The sequence below is a fragment of the Hemitrygon akajei genome, chromosome 25 (assembly GCF_048418815.1).
Source record: "Hemitrygon akajei chromosome 25, sHemAka1.3, whole genome shotgun sequence".
In the NCBI taxonomy this organism is placed as follows: domain Eukaryota; kingdom Metazoa; phylum Chordata; class Chondrichthyes; order Myliobatiformes; family Dasyatidae; genus Hemitrygon; species Hemitrygon akajei.
In genome coordinates, this window is record NC_133148.1 from 14,022,904 (window position 1) to 14,041,229 (window position 18,326).

The following is an 18,326-nucleotide window of genomic DNA, read 5'->3' on the forward strand; positions in this document are numbered from 1 at the left end:
TACAGATTACAGAACAAATCCCCGAGGCACTCCACTAGTGATCGACTTCCATGCAGAATATGTCCCGTCTACAACCACTGTTTGCCTTCTATGGGCAAACCAGTTCTAGATCCACAAAATAATGTTCCCTTGCATCCCATGCATAACTACTTTATCAATAAGCCGTGCATGGGGCTTATCAAATGGGGCTCATCTACTGCTTTGCTTTCATCAATGTGTTTAGTCACATCCTGAAAAGATTTAATGAGGATCGTAACGCACGACCTGCACCTGACAAAGCCATGCTGACTATTCTTAAACATATTATACCTCTCCAAGTGTTCATAAATCCTGCTTCTGAGGAACTTCTCCATCAACTTACCAACCACTGAAGTAAGACTCACTGGTCTATAATTTCTTGGGCTTACTCTACTCCCTTTCTTGAATAAAGCAACAGCATTCTCAACGCTCCAATCCTCCGGAACCTCTCTCTCTCTCTCTCAAAACTGAACCTTATTAAATAGCCTCCCATGCAGGACCTTATCAAATGCCTTAATGAAGTCTATGTATGCAACATCACTACGTTGCCTTAATCCACTTTCCTGTTAACATCTTCCAAAACTCTATAAGATTGGTTATACATGACCTACAATGCACGTATCCATGCTATATATCCTTAATCAGTGCACATCCATCCAAATACTAATATATCCCTTCGCTTAGAATACCATTCAAAACTTTCCCAAAAATTATATCAGACTCACCGACCTACAATTTCGTGGTTTCTGTTGAGTACTTTTTTTTTAAATTTCGATGTTTCCCCTTGATTCCATGTTTCTTGCTGAAATGAACCCAGAGCGAACCGAACTGAAAAGAGTAAAGAAAGTGCATTCGAGTCACTTTAAGCTGTCCAATTCGTTGCCCGTTATTTGTCACCTCTCACGGGAGAAAGAACGAGAGGGGCGGATGACATTTTTAGATATATAAAAAGAGAGGCGAGAGTCGATATCAGACCGCTGGAAAATGACGCAGGAGGTGCAATAATCAGGATGAAGAACTAGTGGATGAATTCAATGGATATTTTCCTTCGGCATTAACAGTGGAAGCACAATGAATATGCCGGAAGTTTAGGGGTATGAGAGAGCAGAAACGAGTGTAGTAACTATTAGTAAGGTGAAATCGCAAAGGAAGCTGAAAATTCTGGACCAGATGGACTACACAGCAAGATTCTTGAAGATGAAGGTGAAAAGATTGCGGAAAATTTTGTATGATCTTCCAAGCATCAGTAAATTTTGGAATGGATAAGGAGCACTGGAAATTGAAGTGGTCGCGACACTAGAAAATGCTACACTGGTGCTAGAAAACGGACCTCGCTCACAGCAGGAGTGAGGGAGAAAATTTGGCAATGTCAGGAGTTCACACTGGACAGAAATAATCTGAAGCTATTACTGTGATGTGTTACATATCGTTTTATGAAATAGGTAGTATTTTATTCGCTATTATATATAATTTTTGACGCACCTAATAAACAGATTTGCAGTTAAGTGCTCAGCGGCTCCAGCTATATTTTTTGCGTCACTGACAGGTATTTAACAATCTGACATGCAACTTGGGAGTCCGGGTATAGGATTTCCTGAATGTTGATTTGCAGATTGAGTCTGTTGTGGAGAAGAAATATGAAATGGAAGCATTCCTTAGAAGGGGAAAAGGACGTCAAAACACGGATGTAATGTGAAGATTTTATAAAGAATTGACTGGGCCTCACTTGGAGTATTATGAACAAATTTCGGGCTCCTTATCTTAAAACGGATGTGTTGAAACTGGAGAATGTTCAAAGGAGGTTCGGGAAAATTATTCCAGAATTGAATGGCTTGTCATATAAAGATCGTTTGATGGCCCTGGGCGTGTATTCACCAGAAATTCAGAAGAATTGGGGGAGGGGTGACATAATTAAAACCTATCGAATGATGAAAGGCCTTGGCAGAGTGGATGTCAAAAGGATGTTTCCAATGGTGGGAGATATTAAAACCATAGGACACAGAATTGAAGAGCATCCATTCAGAAAGGAGATGAAGGGGAATTCTTTAGCGAGAAGGATGAATCTGTGGAATTCATTGTCACAGGCCATGTCAGTTCACAGAGATCAGGTTTTTATGCATCTTTAAGGCAGACGTTAATAGATTTTGATTGATCAGGGCATTAACGGACACAGATGAAGGCAGGAGAATAGGGATGAGAGGGAAATTGGATCAGCCATGATGAAATGGCAGAGCAAATTCGATGGGCCAAATGGCATAATACTGCTCGTATATCTAATGGTCTTATGGTTTATGGGAGGAGATTTGCGGGAGGTACACTTGCAAAATAAGCGACAAAGATTGTAATTGGCAGGTCTGCACAGTGAAAGTTTATATATGATAGCAATTCATTGAGTGCGCGATAGAACTAAGGGAAGCCGATCAATATACACAACGTGTCCATAATGTCGCTTTAAGAGTGTGGGAAGTATTCCGTGCACCTTTACACTGCCGCAGACAGCAACGGGAAGACAATTTATGCAGCAGCATGAGTCATAAGTAGATTTATTTATTTCCAAGATCAGGTGTAGACTCCGTTTCCTTGCCAGCAGCAGCAAATATCAGTTAACTCTAGAAGAAGGTAATAGAGATGTTGAAACGTCAGCTGCTTTTGGCCTTTCATTACTTCGCTATTTTTGTGATTTGATTAAATGAGTATTTCAGTGCCTTCATGAATTCCTCTCTGAACTTCCGTTGGGTCGCTCCATAAATACACGTGTTGGTGCAACAGCTCAGGAGTTGCAACATGATTCCACTTTCCTTGAGAATGGATTTCGGATCATTGGGGTTGGAGCCTACAGAGTAGTTACTGTTTGTAAATCTCACATACAAGAAATTTACGACATGAGTAGTCCATAACATGATAAAACTACTGGAGATAGCGAACAACAACACAATGGATTTCTTCCGAGATTGCAACTCTGGGTCGTTCTGTTTGGTTTGATTATTTTGAACGCGTAATCTCCGGCGGACCTTGCTGGCCGCCAGGATGTGTTTGACAGTCAATGCATTCAAGAGCAACATCATGAAGAAGGGAACAATTGGGTTCAATATGTAATCAATGCAGTCAAAAGCAAGCCATAAAATATCGGAATAAAAGATTTGCTTGATGTTACAGAACCAAGGTAGATTGTTGAATACATATAAAGGTTCATATATTAAATACGTGGGTATGTTCTTCAGACAGCTCACAACACAAACCGTCACCATGACGACAACAGCAGTTCTCTCGGTGCAATATTTTGCCTTCAACCTCTGGCAACAGATGGCTACAAATCGATCGAAAGTGAAAGCGACGGTTAGCCAAACCGAGCTGTCTCTGGCTATGTAGATCATAACGATTCTGAGGGTACAGACTGGTGTAATCGAGAGGAAAGAAATTGGAAAGTAAATAGCTCTGATGCGGTTTAATATCACTGCCGTAATGAGGACCAGGAGATCCGTTACTGCCATGCCAACAAGATATTTCGTGATACATTTGGAGAGACCGCAGTTTCCACGTAACAGGATTACAATCGTCACGAAGTTCCCTGTTTAGAATAGACAAGATAAATCATAACCTGAAGCCAATGAATTGCTCCTCGAAGTTGCAGTTTCACAGCAAAGCTTTATGGAGTGTCTACTAGCAGCTCAAGTATGCCAGAAATATCCGATCCTTTAGCACAGAAATGGGAACCAGATGTAGAATCGCATCTGCCGCCAGAAGTAACATTTTCGTTTCTGCATAATTTTGCAGTGAAGGATATTGAATCTGGATTCATAAATGACAGTGAAACAAATTGTTATCTCTGATCTAAATCCTAAACATGTTCTATTATATTCATTCTGGTGAAATAAACTGACTTTTGAAGTTTTAATGAATTTCTGATTCAACAAGTGGCATAAACTGTCCGTAGTTATCAGCATATTTACCTGCATCAAAGAGCTGAAACATACTGCAACATAGAACTAAAAAAGTAACAATTCTTTTTTTATCACTGGATCTTACCTGGGACTCCAATAGCTGCCAGAACAAGATAGTAAATGGCATAGAACAATCCCGTTACATATCCGTGCATCTTTTAACAGAAAACGAGATGTTCCTTTTCTGATGTTCAGTCGATTCTTTGATATAGTGTAATTAAAGTATCCCTTTACATGACCGTTAAAATACAAATGAGACAAGGTAGTTGCATCAAATATGAACCGATGAGGTAAGGTAACATCGTCACTGACGTCAGCTGGACTCATTAAGTGAGCAAGTTAACTCCCTTGGAATTTCCGTGTTTCTCAGTACCTATTATAACTATAGCATGCTGTTTATTTGTAGAAATAAATTCGTGTCTGCATCATTCTTCAAAAATTTTAAGATTTTTTTATTTCATTGTCATTGAAACATAGAAATCTACAGAACATAGCAGGCACTTCGGCCCATAATGTGCCGACCATATAACCTACTCTAGAAGCTACCTAGGATTTCCCGACCGCATAGCCTTCTGTTTTTCTAAGCAGCGTATTCCTATCTAAGAGTATCTCGAAAAACCCTGTTGCATCGGCCTCTACCACCTTCGCTGACAGTGCATTCTACGCACATATAACACTGTTTGAAAAACTTACCTGGCATTTCCTTTGTCCTTCCAAGCACCTTAATGCTATGCTCTCTCGTGCCAGCCATTTCAACCCTGTGAAAAAAGCCTCTTGCTATCCACACGATCAATGTATCCCATCATCCTATACATCTCTATCAGGTCACCTCCATCCTCCGTCACTCTGAGGAGAAAAGGTCAAGTTCGCTCAACCTATCCTCAAAAGTCATGCTTTCCAGTCCAGGCAACGTCCTTGTAAATCTCTGCAGTCTCTTCATGGTATCGACATCCTTCCTATAATGAGGTAACCAGAGCTGACCACAGAACTCGAAGTGGGTTTTAACTATGGTCTTATAGCTGTAACATTACGTCACGGATTTTGAACCCAGTCCCATAGTTGTTGAAGGCCAACATCCCGTACGCTTCTTAACAACACTGTCAACCTGTGCAGCAGCTTTGAGTGTCCAGTGGACACGCATCCCAAGACCTTGCTGATCCACCACACTGCCAATAGTCTTATCATTAAAATTATTCTGTCTTCAAATTTGACCTACCGAGATGAATCACTTCACACTTAATTCGGTTGAACTCCATCTGGCTCTTCTCAGCCCAATTCTGCATCTTTACGATGCTGCGCCGTTGCCTTTGACAGCCCTCCAGACGATCCACAACACCCCAACTTTTGTGTCATCAGCAAATTACTAACCCACCACTCTACTTCCTCATCCAGGTCATTTATAAAAATCACAAAGAGGATGGGTCGCAGAACAGATCACCGTTGAACACCTCTAGTCACCGTTCTTCATGCAGGAAAATAAACCATTCACAACCACCCTTTGCCTTCTATGGTCAGTCAAACTGTAGATCCACAAAGCAAGATCTCCATAGATCCCATGCTTAATTACTTTCTGAATGATCCTCTCAAGGGGAACCTTATCAGATGTTTTACTGAAATCGATATATACGACGTCCACTGCTCTGCCTTCATCACTGTGTTTTGTTACATACTGAATCCAGCCCTTGACAAAGCCATGCAGACTATCCGTAATCAGATTATGTCTCCCCAAATGCTTATACATACTCCCTGTCAGGACCTTCCCCAACAACGTGCCCACCATTTTGAATTATAATACAGGGGGCTGAATGAAGGCGTTCCCAATTGATATCAGGAAGATTAACGATCGAAATGATTAGTTTGTTATTTTTCTTTATTTCTCAGGTTTTATTTATTCATGATTATTTTGGTATATATAGTACATAGAACATAAGAAATAGAACAATACAGTTGTTTGACAATGTTGGTAGCTCGATGGTTGTAAGCACAAGGAAGCCCTACTTGCAAGGAGTTGTGAGTGTTGGTGATGCATCAGGTCACTGAGCCAGTAATCCGGAAGTCAGAGTACATGCTTCGCCATTGCAATTATGGAATTCAATTTTCTGCACAAGAAATTTACAAACATTAAGACCCTCACTTCCGTTTCAAAATGAAAGGAACGATTATGCTTTGTAAATAGTAATGAGCGAAAAGCTGGTTATTGTAGTATGAAAAGGAGCTCTGTCACTGTGGTTTCCAGCGACGGTAGCATACATTAGTCTGTGTCAATTATATGTTACAGTAATCGGAAGTTCGATCCTGTGGATCCACGCAAGAATGGATTTGGTCTATTTGAAAGTCAAGTGGTGGTTGATCTAGTCAAACTATCGGATGAAATATTTTTGCCGAAGCATCACGGTATTAATGAACTGTTTATTTTAGAAATACATATATCAGTGGAAGTACATGAACCAAAGAGAAAGAAAGGCAGAAATATATAGCAGTTATAAATATATATATCACGGTGTTCCAGATGTCCTGCCCAAAGTAGCCGCGATGGAATAAACGTTTGCTACTGTGTAACGCAAATCCACACTCAATTTCGCGCGGCATTTCCACAATGTATAGTGATCACAGAAACCTATGCAGGTGGCATATGTCTTGCTCAATCCGTCCTTTTGGAAGACCTTACAATTTATTGCAAATATCTCTAATAATCGAAGACATTTTAAAACATTTGCTCTCTCCAAATGCATAATCTTGAACTGTAAATTAAAATATATGAGCATGAACATGCCATTCATTAATTAATTACAAAAAAACTTGTCGTTAACTAAAGAAGGCAGTCACCCGCAGCAAGGTGGCCCGGTGGCGTTTCTAGTTGTGCTTATGCCTCTCTGACCACGCGCAACGGGATTAAACTTGTGCTCTGAGTTTGGATTTTGCATTTTATCCCTTTAAGAGCGCAGACATAGTTCAGGTGTTCCGGTTTTCCTTACCATCCCAAATGTGTTGATTGCTAGGCTAATTGGTTACTATGCAATATACTGCCTTACATTGATGGTGGGTGTTCATAGTAGATTAATTGAGGTTATGAGGGAGACTTTGTTGGGGAATCAGGTAGAAGGTTGGACTGATGAATTTTCACTGACAGCCAAAGTAAGTACGAAGGGTAGAGGGGAAGCTCTTTAATGTCTTTAATGTTACGAGGAATGTTGACGAGGGTAAGGCAGTGGATGTACGAGGAATGTTGACGAGGGTAAGGCAGTGGATGTTACGAGGAATGTTGACGAGGGTAAGGCAGTGGATGTAGTCTATATGGACTTCAGAAGGGCCTTTGACAAAGTTCCATATGGAAGGTTAGTTAAGAAGGTTCAGTCGTTAGGTATTAATGCTGGGGTAATAAAGTGAATTCAACGGTGGCTAGATGGGAGATGCCAGAGAGTAGTGGTGGATAATTGTTTATCGGGATGGAGACCGGTGACTAGCGGGGTGCCTCAGGGATCTGTTTTGGGCCCAATGTTGTTTGTAATATACATAAATGATCTGGATGATGGGGTGGTAAATTGGATTAGTAAGTATGCCGATGATACTAAGGTAGGAGGTGTTGTGGATAATGAGGTGGGTTTTCAAAGCTTGCAGGGAGATTTATGCCGGTTAGAAGAATGGGCTGAACGTTGGCAGATGGAGTTTAATGCTGAGAAGTGTGAGGTTCTACATTTTGGCAGGAATAATCCAAATAGAACATACAGGGTAAATGGTAGGGCATTGAGGAATGCAGTGGAACAGAGAGATCTAGGAATAACAGTGTATAGTTCCCTGAAGGTGGTGTCTCATGTAGATAGGGTGGTGAAGAAGGCTTTTGGAACGCTGGCCTTTATAAATCAGAGCATTGAGTAGAGAAGTTGGGATGTAATGTTAAAATTGTACAAGGCATTGGTAAGGCCAAATTTGGAATATTGTGTACAGTTCTAGTCACCGAATTATAAGAAAGATATCAATAAATTAGAGAGAGTGCAGAGACGATTTACTAGGATGTTACCTGGGTTTCAGCACTTAAGTTACAGAGAAAGGTTGAACAAGTTAGGTCTCTATTCATTGGAGCGTAGAAGGTTCAGGGGGGATTTGATCGAGGTATTTAAAATTTTGAGAGGGATAGATAGAGTTGACGTGAATAGGCTGTTTCCATTGAGAGTAGGGGAGATTCAAAGAGAGGACATGATTTGAGAGTTAGGGGGCAAACGTTTAAGGGAAACACGAGGGGGTATTTCTTTACTCAGAGAGTGATAGCTGTGTGGAATGAGCTTCCTGTAGAAGTAGTAGAGGCCAGTTCAGTTGTGTCATTTAAGGTAAAATTGGATAGGTATATGGACAGGAAAGGAGTGGAGGGTTATGGGCTGAGTGCGGGTAGGTGGGACTAGGTGAGATTAAGAGTTCGGCACGGACTAGGAGGGCGGAGATGGCCTGTTTCCGTGCTGTGATTGTCATATGGTTATATGGTCTTACCCATTTCTCTAATTTCGTGTTGGAATTACTCTTTTTGTAACACCGTTATTGGACCTCTTATTTTCCCATTTGAAATATCCAATTACAAACCATTCTCAGTCTTTGTCAATTCTAATATTTCTCCCAACCCCAATTCCACACACATCTGCCTTAGAGAAAATTAATTATATCACAGACTGTTGATATCTTCGCCTTTGAATATTCTGTCCCCACACTTTCCAGGGCCGTATATCTGTTTGAGTAGGGCATAAACTCAGATTACCCCTGTACCACATGCCTGCAGTTGTTACCCCCTCTGTTGATCACCCATGTTTGTTGTGACAGCTCATTGAAATTAGTATCTATGGGACATCGGCATTGCAATGATCCATTATGAATGCAGCTACAATTGTAGTTGTCCAATTGGCCGGAGTTTTTCTCCAGCATTTTCTGTTGCATTACTGATTTCCAACGACTTTAGATACTTCTCTGATTTTCATTTCCTGTAGATAATCAATCAATAAAAATTGATTGGGTCTGAATAACCTGGCCTAGTTACCCATCAATATTCTCATGGTGTTAGCTTTAAGAAAGATATTTTTGACCAAGTACGCAAAATTTTTGAAAACAATGCAAAAGTTGTTAGAAAAGTAGGTATACATTACACTTAGTTCATGTCAAGATTTCATAGATACTTTAAATTCATTTTAACAGGAATTTTGTAATTTTCAGCCCTTTCTTATCCACTTGCACAGAAAGGAACCAGGGTATTGTACTATGGATATTTCTTTATTCCTGATTATCGAGTCAGCGGACTGCAGCACGAAAGAGTAAATTCTCTGTCGATAAAATGAAGAGTGTTGGATGAATCATCGTACACGCTGCTTATCGACGTTATTTCCTCCTTCGTACACAAATGCATCTGACGGTCAAATATAAGAGTTGTAATATCATATTAGATGTAAAATCGAAAAGAAAGCTAATTTATTTTCACACTTGTGAATAAATAATTTCAGGATGTATTAAGAAAACATGATGCATTTTATCCAAAGCACAGTATATACATTACAGAAACTACATTATGACATTTACATTTCCGAAAAGGCATTGCATTTATGTGCCTCATTATGTTCTATTTATTCTCGAAGCTCAGTGTTATCTGAATAAAAGTTCATTTTATTTCAATCAAACCTGTATGCATGCATGTGTGTGTGAGAGAGAGAGAGACGGAGAGCGAGAGAGAGAGAGAGAGAGAGAGAGAGAGAGAGTGAGAGAGAGAGAGAGAGAGAGAGAGAGAGAGAGAGAGAGAGAGAGAGAGAGATGAGGAGAGAGAGAGAGAGAGAGAGAGGGAGAGAGAGAGAGAGAGAGAGAGAGAGAGAGAGAGAGAGAGAGAGAGAGAGAGAGAGACTAGAGAGAGAGATAGTATTCCTTATAATTCTGTCTTTGCAGTCGGTTATATTAATAACACCGAAATATTTTTTTTTATTTTACTCCATGGGAAAAAATTCGAAAAGGAGCTTAAATTCCTATCCAAATGCATTTCTTTACAAACACATTGAGTGTATTCCTAGTCTGTTTTAATGGGAGTCACGTTTGGGTTATCTGGGTTACGTACATTGAACATAATCAGAAGCATGAGGAATATGATGATTTTTTTTTAAAAATGAAAAACTATGGAAGACATTGTCCCTTTGGCAATATCTACAAGTGTTATCATTCCAACGTCATTACACAACGGCATAAAGCAATTAGGCTTACCAATATTTATGTAAATATCTAGAAAGCCACATTACTAAGCACCACTGAATACTCTGAATGTTGCTAGCAAATGAAAAATGACTATGCTTGGCTATGCCAGTGCCTCAAGTTTTGTCAGATTCAACTGAGGAAAAAAAAATAGTATAATAGGAACAACCTGTGTTATGTCTATAAAACGCACGATGGTCAGATGCAACTTTTACGGAAATATTTGGATATTGTCATGGTATTTTAACACAGTGATAAGTGTATTTTGGAAATCAGAGGACAATACTTTCCAACCGAGGGAAAAGCTTTCCACTGTGATTGAGGCACGTTCGATCGAAGCAGCTTCTACGGGGTGAACGACATGTTTTATACTCCTACATAAACGTATTGTTTACGATCCCAAGACCTTGGTAGACATGAAGATCTTTGAGTACGGCGGATGTCCCCAATCAGTGAGATACTTATTGGCGAATAAACTAAAGAGGCATCAGAGGTGCTGTTGGGTGAAGGAGGTGTACAGTCTAACAGTGAATAATGGTCTTAGTCGATTTCCTTGTGATTGCAAGCCTCTGTTGGGTATTGGTTACGTGGAGTGCTGCACGTCATATTCACTGATTTAATAATGGACAGGGCGGGGATCTGGGCGGCCTCGGAGGTAGCGAGGATAAGGCTTCAGATTCTGTCCCCTGTCTACAACCGTATAGGAGAGAAGTGTCAGTGTCGTTGCATTCCACCGTTGTGACGCGCCGTCCAGAATCCGTACTGGAATCGGTAGTCCTCCGTAATGTTCTGCCCTAATGTTCGATCGGCAGAAGACAAGCCGTGTTGTTTTCGACCGCTGATTTCCGCAAGAGTCATGGTCTCATGGACTTGGACTATATATTTTTTTTTTATTTTGGATGTATTTTTCGGATATCTTATATGTGCTTGATATCTTATATGTGCCTTGTGTTGTGTGTGAATATTGGTCACCCTGTGTTGAACTTCGTCCTTGGATAAACGTTATTTCGATTGCCGTATTCATTGGCCGTATTCTTGATTGAAAGAAAATTAAACTTGAGCCATGAAAGGCCAATCGGCCTATAATATTCACAGTGAGTTGCACAAGTACCTAACAGCACCAATTCACCATTGACACTATTGATCACTGGCCTCTCTTCCAGGGAAGGTGAGACTTGTATAGGCCAGACGGTTTGCACCTGAAACTTAGGGGGAATAATACCTTAGTAATAAGGTTTGCTTGTGCTGCACGTGGGTTGGGGGTGGGGTGGCGGGTTGAAATTAGATTGGCAGGTAATAGAAACCGGAGTGCCAGAACTAATGATCTGAGCTACGAATATTTAAATGCAAGAAGTATTACATGAAAGGAAAATAAGGTCAGCGCATGAATCAACATATGCAATTATGATATTGTAGTCATTAGTGAGACTTGGTTTCAGCAGGGGCAGGACTGGCATCTTAATGCACTGAGGCTCCTTTGTTTAGACGTGAGACAGCAGGAGTGATTAAGATGGGAGGAGTGGGCTCTCTGGTCAGGGAAAATGTCACGGCCGTGCTCCATCAGACATACTGCAGAACACATCTATTGAGTCTTTATGGTGGATGCTGTGAATAGGAAAGGTATTACGACGTTAATGGGGCTATATTACAGACCTTTGAACAGTAGCTGGGACTTGGCCGAACACGGACTGTTGTTGCGGAACGTTGTAAGAAATATATATTATATAGGTGACTTCAGCTTCCGACATATTGATTGTGATTCCCATAATGTAAAAGGACCAAACGGATAGAGCTTGTCAAATATGTTCAGGGAAGTTTCCTTAGTCAGTGCATACAAGACCCAAGGACACAAGGTGCGATCCTTGATCTCAAAGTAATGAATGACACAGGGCAGTTGGCACAAGTTTGCATAGCCATTAGTTTCAAAGAATACATGGAAAATAATAGGTCTGAGCCGAGTGTTGAGTTTCTACATTGGGGTAGGCCAATTTTAATGTCACCAGAAAGGATCTGGCAAGGATGGATTGGGACAGGCTATTTCCTCTCAAGTATGACAGGGAAAGATAACAGGTTTAGCGAACCTTGGATTTCGGGTGATATCGAACCTTTGCTGAAATTGAGGCATTTCTGCAGTCTGTTCTCCGTTGTTTTCAGTTACCGTTCTATATAGTTGCTAAGAATGCCCGCAGAACAAGAAACTCAGGGTGGTATATAGTGACATGTATGCACTCTGATAATAAATATTCCTTTAACTTGAACTTTGACTTTGAACCCAAGCTGACTAAGAAACAGTGTTTTTCATGTTTGTGCTTTGTCTTATGCTGGCAGTGCAGGAGGGTCGGAATGATAAAGCGAATTGAAATAGTATACAACAGCGTCCAGAGTGTGAAAATTGCTTACAAAGTAGACCGAAGTTAACATCGTTTCTACAAGAGAAAATCTTGCCCTACAAGTCTGTTGGAATTCCTTGTGGGAATAACAGGCAGGCGAGAGAGAGGAGTGTCAGCAAATGTTCTTTACTTGGATATTAGAAGGCAAAAGGAGCCATGCATGAGGCTATAGATAAAATTAGAGCACATGGGATTACAGTAAAGATTCTTGAATGGATAGAAGATTGTCTGAATGACAGGGGACGAAGAATGGTAATAAAGAGAGCCTTGTCTGATTGGCAACCTGCAACCAGTACTGCTCTGCAGTAGTCGTTTTTGGGACTGCTTCTTTTCACGATATATCTGAATGATTTGAATAAATATATTGAAGGCTTTGTGACCAAATTTGTGGACGATACGCCGATAGGTGTAGTGGTAGTACTGTTGAGGATGCAGGAGTCTACAGAAGAACAGACTGATCAGGAGAATTGACAACGACGTGGCAGATGGAGCATAGCGTAAAGAAGTGCACGGTCATGCACATTGGTAGAAGGAATGAAGGAATAAACTGTTTTCTAAATGTGGAAAAATTTAGAAATCAGAGGTGAAAAAGGACTTGGTAGTTCTCGTGCAAGATGCCTTGAAGGTTAACTTACAGGTTAAGTCGGTGATAAGGAAGGCAAATTCAATGTTAGCATTTATGTCGAGAGGGCTAGAATATAATACTATATATATATAATGAATATAAAAGGATATAATGCTGAGGCTTTATAATGTTGCGTGATAGGCAACAATGAATATAGAATTCAGTTAGGTTTTATAAACATATATAAACATTTATTAATCTCTGCTCAACAAAAAGAAATGCAAACAAATGACTAACTTAACCGGAAGTTAACAGCTATACGGAAATTTAACAAACAGCCTAGCTCTGGAACAGTTCTTTAAGTGGTAATTCCGAATACACTCATTAAATGGTAAATTCGAAAGTCCAAGTGATTTAGACAATCAGTAAGGAGAGACTTCCCTGAAAAATGATTTATTTGAAAACGTGACGTTACTGCCGATCCAAGCCGAGAGATTCACGACGAAGGAAATTAAACGGCTTAAAGGAACTGACCTTTTTGCTGGAGGGTGAACACTGCACAAACTTTCCTGACCTTGCAGGGGTTATCGCAGATGCAAACCACTATTCCTGAACGAGGATTCAATAAGGTCGTTCCTTTACAAAACCGCCGAACGACGACAACTTTACTCAATCTTTCAGGTTCCCGTACTTTGGGTAAAGTCTTCCCTCTTTAATACTAGACTGTAGAGATAAAACCAAGGTGCAATAAACCAGAACTGGCTACGATTGGCGAAACTGCCGGTGCAATGATATTGCTCCTTACAATAGAAAGTAAAAACTCAAATTTAAAACGAAACTGTTTCATGACACGATTCCGCAGCAAAACTAACTAAAGAACCAACCACGTGACAACAGGGTTTCCCCTTTAATCCCTGTTGGAACGTGCCATCATATGACCTCACGCCGGCGGGAAAATTACATCATGTGACCTCACAATGGCGGGAAAAATAGATCACCCCACCATCACAAGACAATTACATAATGCTCACAAGATAGTCAATTACATCACGGTTATAAGACAGTCACAAGATACCCACGGGTACGTAACGATAAAGGTTTGGTTCGACCGAAATCGGAGTATTCTCAGCAGTTCTGGACGGCCATATTTATGAAAAGATTTAGGATTAGATTAACTGTCATATATGGCATTGTATGAAGTCCAGAGAAGGTTCACATAAGATCTCGGGTCATAGTGTTAGTGTATGAGGAGTGTTTGATGGCCCAAACCTGTTGAACTTTAATTGGTCTAATTAAAGTGGACGTGCAGAGTATGTTTCCTATAGTGGGGTATTCGAGGACCAGATATCATAGACACTTTTGAACAGAGGTAAGGGGGAATTTCTTGAGGCAGATTATTGTGAATATGGAATTTATTGCACAGACGGTTGTGGGGGCCAAATTATTTGGTATAGTTAAAGCAGAAATCGATTAATAAAACCCAAACCAAAGAGAGACGTCCATGTTGGTTTAGCTGTCTTGACAATTTATGCTCTGAATTTACCTGAACTTAGTATGTCAGATGAAAGGAAAAACTTAAGAAATGCTTCCACTAATAGGACTCGAGGGACATTATGTTAAATTTGAAGTGTTAAAAATGCTTTGTTCACTAATTTCTTTTGTGTTGGGCATATTTGCAACATTATTAACTTTTTTTTCTTTCAGCAGAAAATACATGTTAGGTTTATTGTACCCTTGTAATACTTTCATCTAAAATATGGATATTCCCTGGGCATAATAATGAAACATGATCCTAAGGCGAATAACTTGAAAAATATACTTTCTATTATGCCTAGATTTCGAAAATGGGAGCGTAAAATCTCCAATAACTTCCCACACGCGAATACAAAATCCCCAGTATATCCTAGCCTGGCACATGAATTGCAATCAGAGGATGGCAAAATTATGCAGCTAGTCGCATCACAGCCTCACGCAAAGACCGTCACGGTTTCATCTTGTGTTGTTTGTGTGGAATTCCCAATTTCAGATGTGTGCTTCGTGCGGGTGTTCCCGTTTTACTTATGTCCAAAAAGGCTCGTTACTAAGCCAATGCGATTTGTATCCATGTAGGGGAAAGATCGAATTATGGCTACAGCTAATTTGGCTGGTACGTGGAAAGTATAACATAGGGTTAATATAAATGAAATTTTCATTGTCGGCATGGACCCTTTTTTTATTGCATCATTTATAACCATAAAGTTTCAGAAATTCTAAGACAGATTCTTCTCTTCTGCACACTACTTTCCATTGTGGGATCCCCCTGCAAAATGACAAATAAACACATATTTATCGAAGTCATCAAGGAGAGGGCTGCTCGTCAGTTATGTTAAAACTACAGTAGAATGCTTCTTCTGCGGCTGTTGGTCTCTATCGGACTGATTGTTTTGATTCGAAATAGGTGAAGATTTGTCCTGAAAAGAAAGGATGATTGCCTTCTATACCAGAAGGCGAGGGTGTTTATAATGCCATAACCTATAAATAGGGAATGTAACTGAATAGAACAAGAGAATTGCAGGAAGCAAATAGCTGCAAATAAAAGGCAATAAAAGGTGTGATCGGGGTCTCTGCACAGAGTGGAAGTTTAAATATGCTAATAATTCCTAAAGTGCACCAAGGAAACCGTTCTATGCACAAGGTGCCCATAATTTCTCTCCAACAGTGTGGAAAGTATTATGTGGACATTTCAACTGCCGGAGATAGCGAAAGGTAAGACAATTTATGCAGCGCCATGCGTCATAAGCGGAACTTTAGTTTTTTTTCAAGATCAGAATGAGCCTCAGTTGTCTGGCCAACAGCAGCGAATGTGAGTTAAGTCTCTAGAAGGAAATATGGATAGTCAAACATCACTTCTTACCGCCTTTCGTTACTTTACTATTTTAGTAATTTGGTTAAATGAGTATCTCAGTGCTCTCGTAAATTCCTCTCTGAACTTCCGCTGGGTCGCTCCATAAATACACGTGTTGGTACAACAGCTCAGGAGTTGCAACATGATTCCGCTTTCCTGAAGAATGAATTTTGGATCATTGGGATTGGAGCCTGCGGAGTAATTACTGTTTGTAAATCTCACATACAAGAAGTTTACGACAATGGTAGTCCATAACACGAGAAAACTACCGGAGATAGCGAATAACAAGACAATGGATTTCTTCCGAGATTCCATCTCTGGGTCGTTCTTTTTGGTTTGATTATTCTGAATGCGTATTCTCTGGCGGGCTTTACTGGCTGTCAAAATGTGTTTGACAGTTAAAGCATTCAAGAGCAACATCATGAAGAAGGGAACAAAGGGGTTCAAAATGTAATCAATGCAGTCAAAAGCAATCCATGAAATATCGGAATAAAAGCTTTGTTTGATGTTACAAAACCAAGGCACATTGTTGACTACGTATACAGGCTCATATATTAAGTACATGGGAATGTTTTTCAAACAGCTCACAACACAAATCGTCACCATGACGATAACAGCAGTTCTCTCTGTGCAATATTTTGCCTTCAATCTCTGGCAACAGATGGCAACAAATCGATCGAACGTGAAAGCGACAGTTAGCCAGACCGAGCTGTCTCTAGCTATGTAGATCATAACGATTCTGAGGCTACAGACAGGTGTAATTGAAAGGAATGAAATTGGAAAGTAAATAGCTTTGATGCGGTTTAATATCACTGCCGTAATGAGGACCAGGAGATCCGTTACTGCCATGCCAACAAGATATTTTGTGATGCATTTGGAGAGACCGCAGTTTCCACGTGACAGGATTGCAATCGTCACCAAGTTACCTGTGAGGAATAAACAAAATAAATCACAATCTGAAGCCAATGAATTGTTATTAAATGCTGTCGTTCCACTGCAAAGCCTTATAGAGTGACTGATAAACTCAATTAGAACGATAGAAATATCTTATCCTGTAGCACATTTATGGAAACTAGAGAGAGAATCTCAAACAAACACATAACATCGTTGCTTCCATACACTTTTGTGGGAAAGGTTACAGAATCAGGATTCATAAATCACAGTGAAGCACATTGATATCTCTCATCTCTATCCTTTGACTAGATTGAACTTTCATCTACTTTTACTCCAAGTAAGACTTTATATATAGACATTTTATATAGAATTAATTCCCCATATTTGACAGCAACTTGCGGTTGAAATCGCTGGGTAATATTATTAGATAATTCGAAAGATTCTTTGGTACTGACTCTGGCGTAACAAGCATACATCCGAAATTTAAAAGGTTTTCTGATTTAACAATCGTTACAAACTGCACGTAGTGATCAGCAGAATATTCATTCTGCATGGAATATTGTTCTTATCAAAGATATATTCTCCGACTAAACGTACAATAAAATAGAATTACCTATGTAGCAATATTTATCACTGGATCTTACCTGGGACTCCAATAACTGCCAGAACAAGATAGTAAATTGCGTAGAACAAACCCGTCACCTCTCCGTGCATTTTCTAACCGAAAATATGATGTTCTTTTCTGATTCCAAACGATTCTTTGATAGAGGGCAATTAAAGTGTCCCTTTATATGACTATTAAAAATACAAATTAGGCAATGTTGATGGACTAATCAGGTAAGGTGAAATCATCACTGACGTCAGTTGGACTCAGTAAGCAGGTAAACTCCCTTGGATTTTGGAGGTTTCTCAATACCTATTAATTATATGACACTTTGTTTATTGTTGGGAATAAACGGGCCCTGCGACAATATCTTTCTGCAAAAAAACAACGATTTTTAAAAATTTTATTGTCATTTTCATTGATAGTAGAAGCGGCTATGTGAGGGCCTCCACAACTAAAGAGAAAATAATGATCAATATGATTAATTCATCATTTATCTTCCCATAATTTTTATTTCATGAATATTTAGGTAGGTGCGGTACATAGGACACAGAAATGCAACAGTACCGTCTTAACCCACAATATTTTGCTTATGTTGATAGGTTGATGATTATAAGGAACAAGGGAGCACTACTTGTGAGGAGTGGTGGTGTGCATCAGGTCACGGAGCTAATAGTCCGGAATTGTGCATGCATCATCATTGAGCATATAAAATTCAAATTACTGCATAGGAGCATTGAAATCATTAAAGCCCTTACGTCAGTTTAAAATGAAAGTACCAATTACGTTTTTTTATAAATAGTATCGAGAAAAAAATAGTTAT

The 18,326-nt window shown here is 39.8% G+C and overlaps 1 protein-coding gene across 1 annotated transcript; it reads right to left on the bottom strand.

Annotated features, from left to right (window-relative positions):
• Window positions 1-16,023: 16,023 nt before the first annotated feature.
• LOC140716173 (probable G-protein coupled receptor 139) lies at window positions 16,024-17,613 on the bottom strand. Its single transcript, XM_073028818.1, has 2 exons — window positions 17,544-17,613; window positions 16,024-16,931 (listed from the first exon to the last, which is right to left on the bottom strand). The coding sequence occupies exons 1-2, from the start codon at window positions 17,611-17,613 to the stop codon at window positions 16,024-16,026; spliced, it is 978 nt and encodes a 325-aa protein (XP_072884919.1).
• Between the last annotated feature and the right edge of the window lie 713 nt (window positions 17,614-18,326).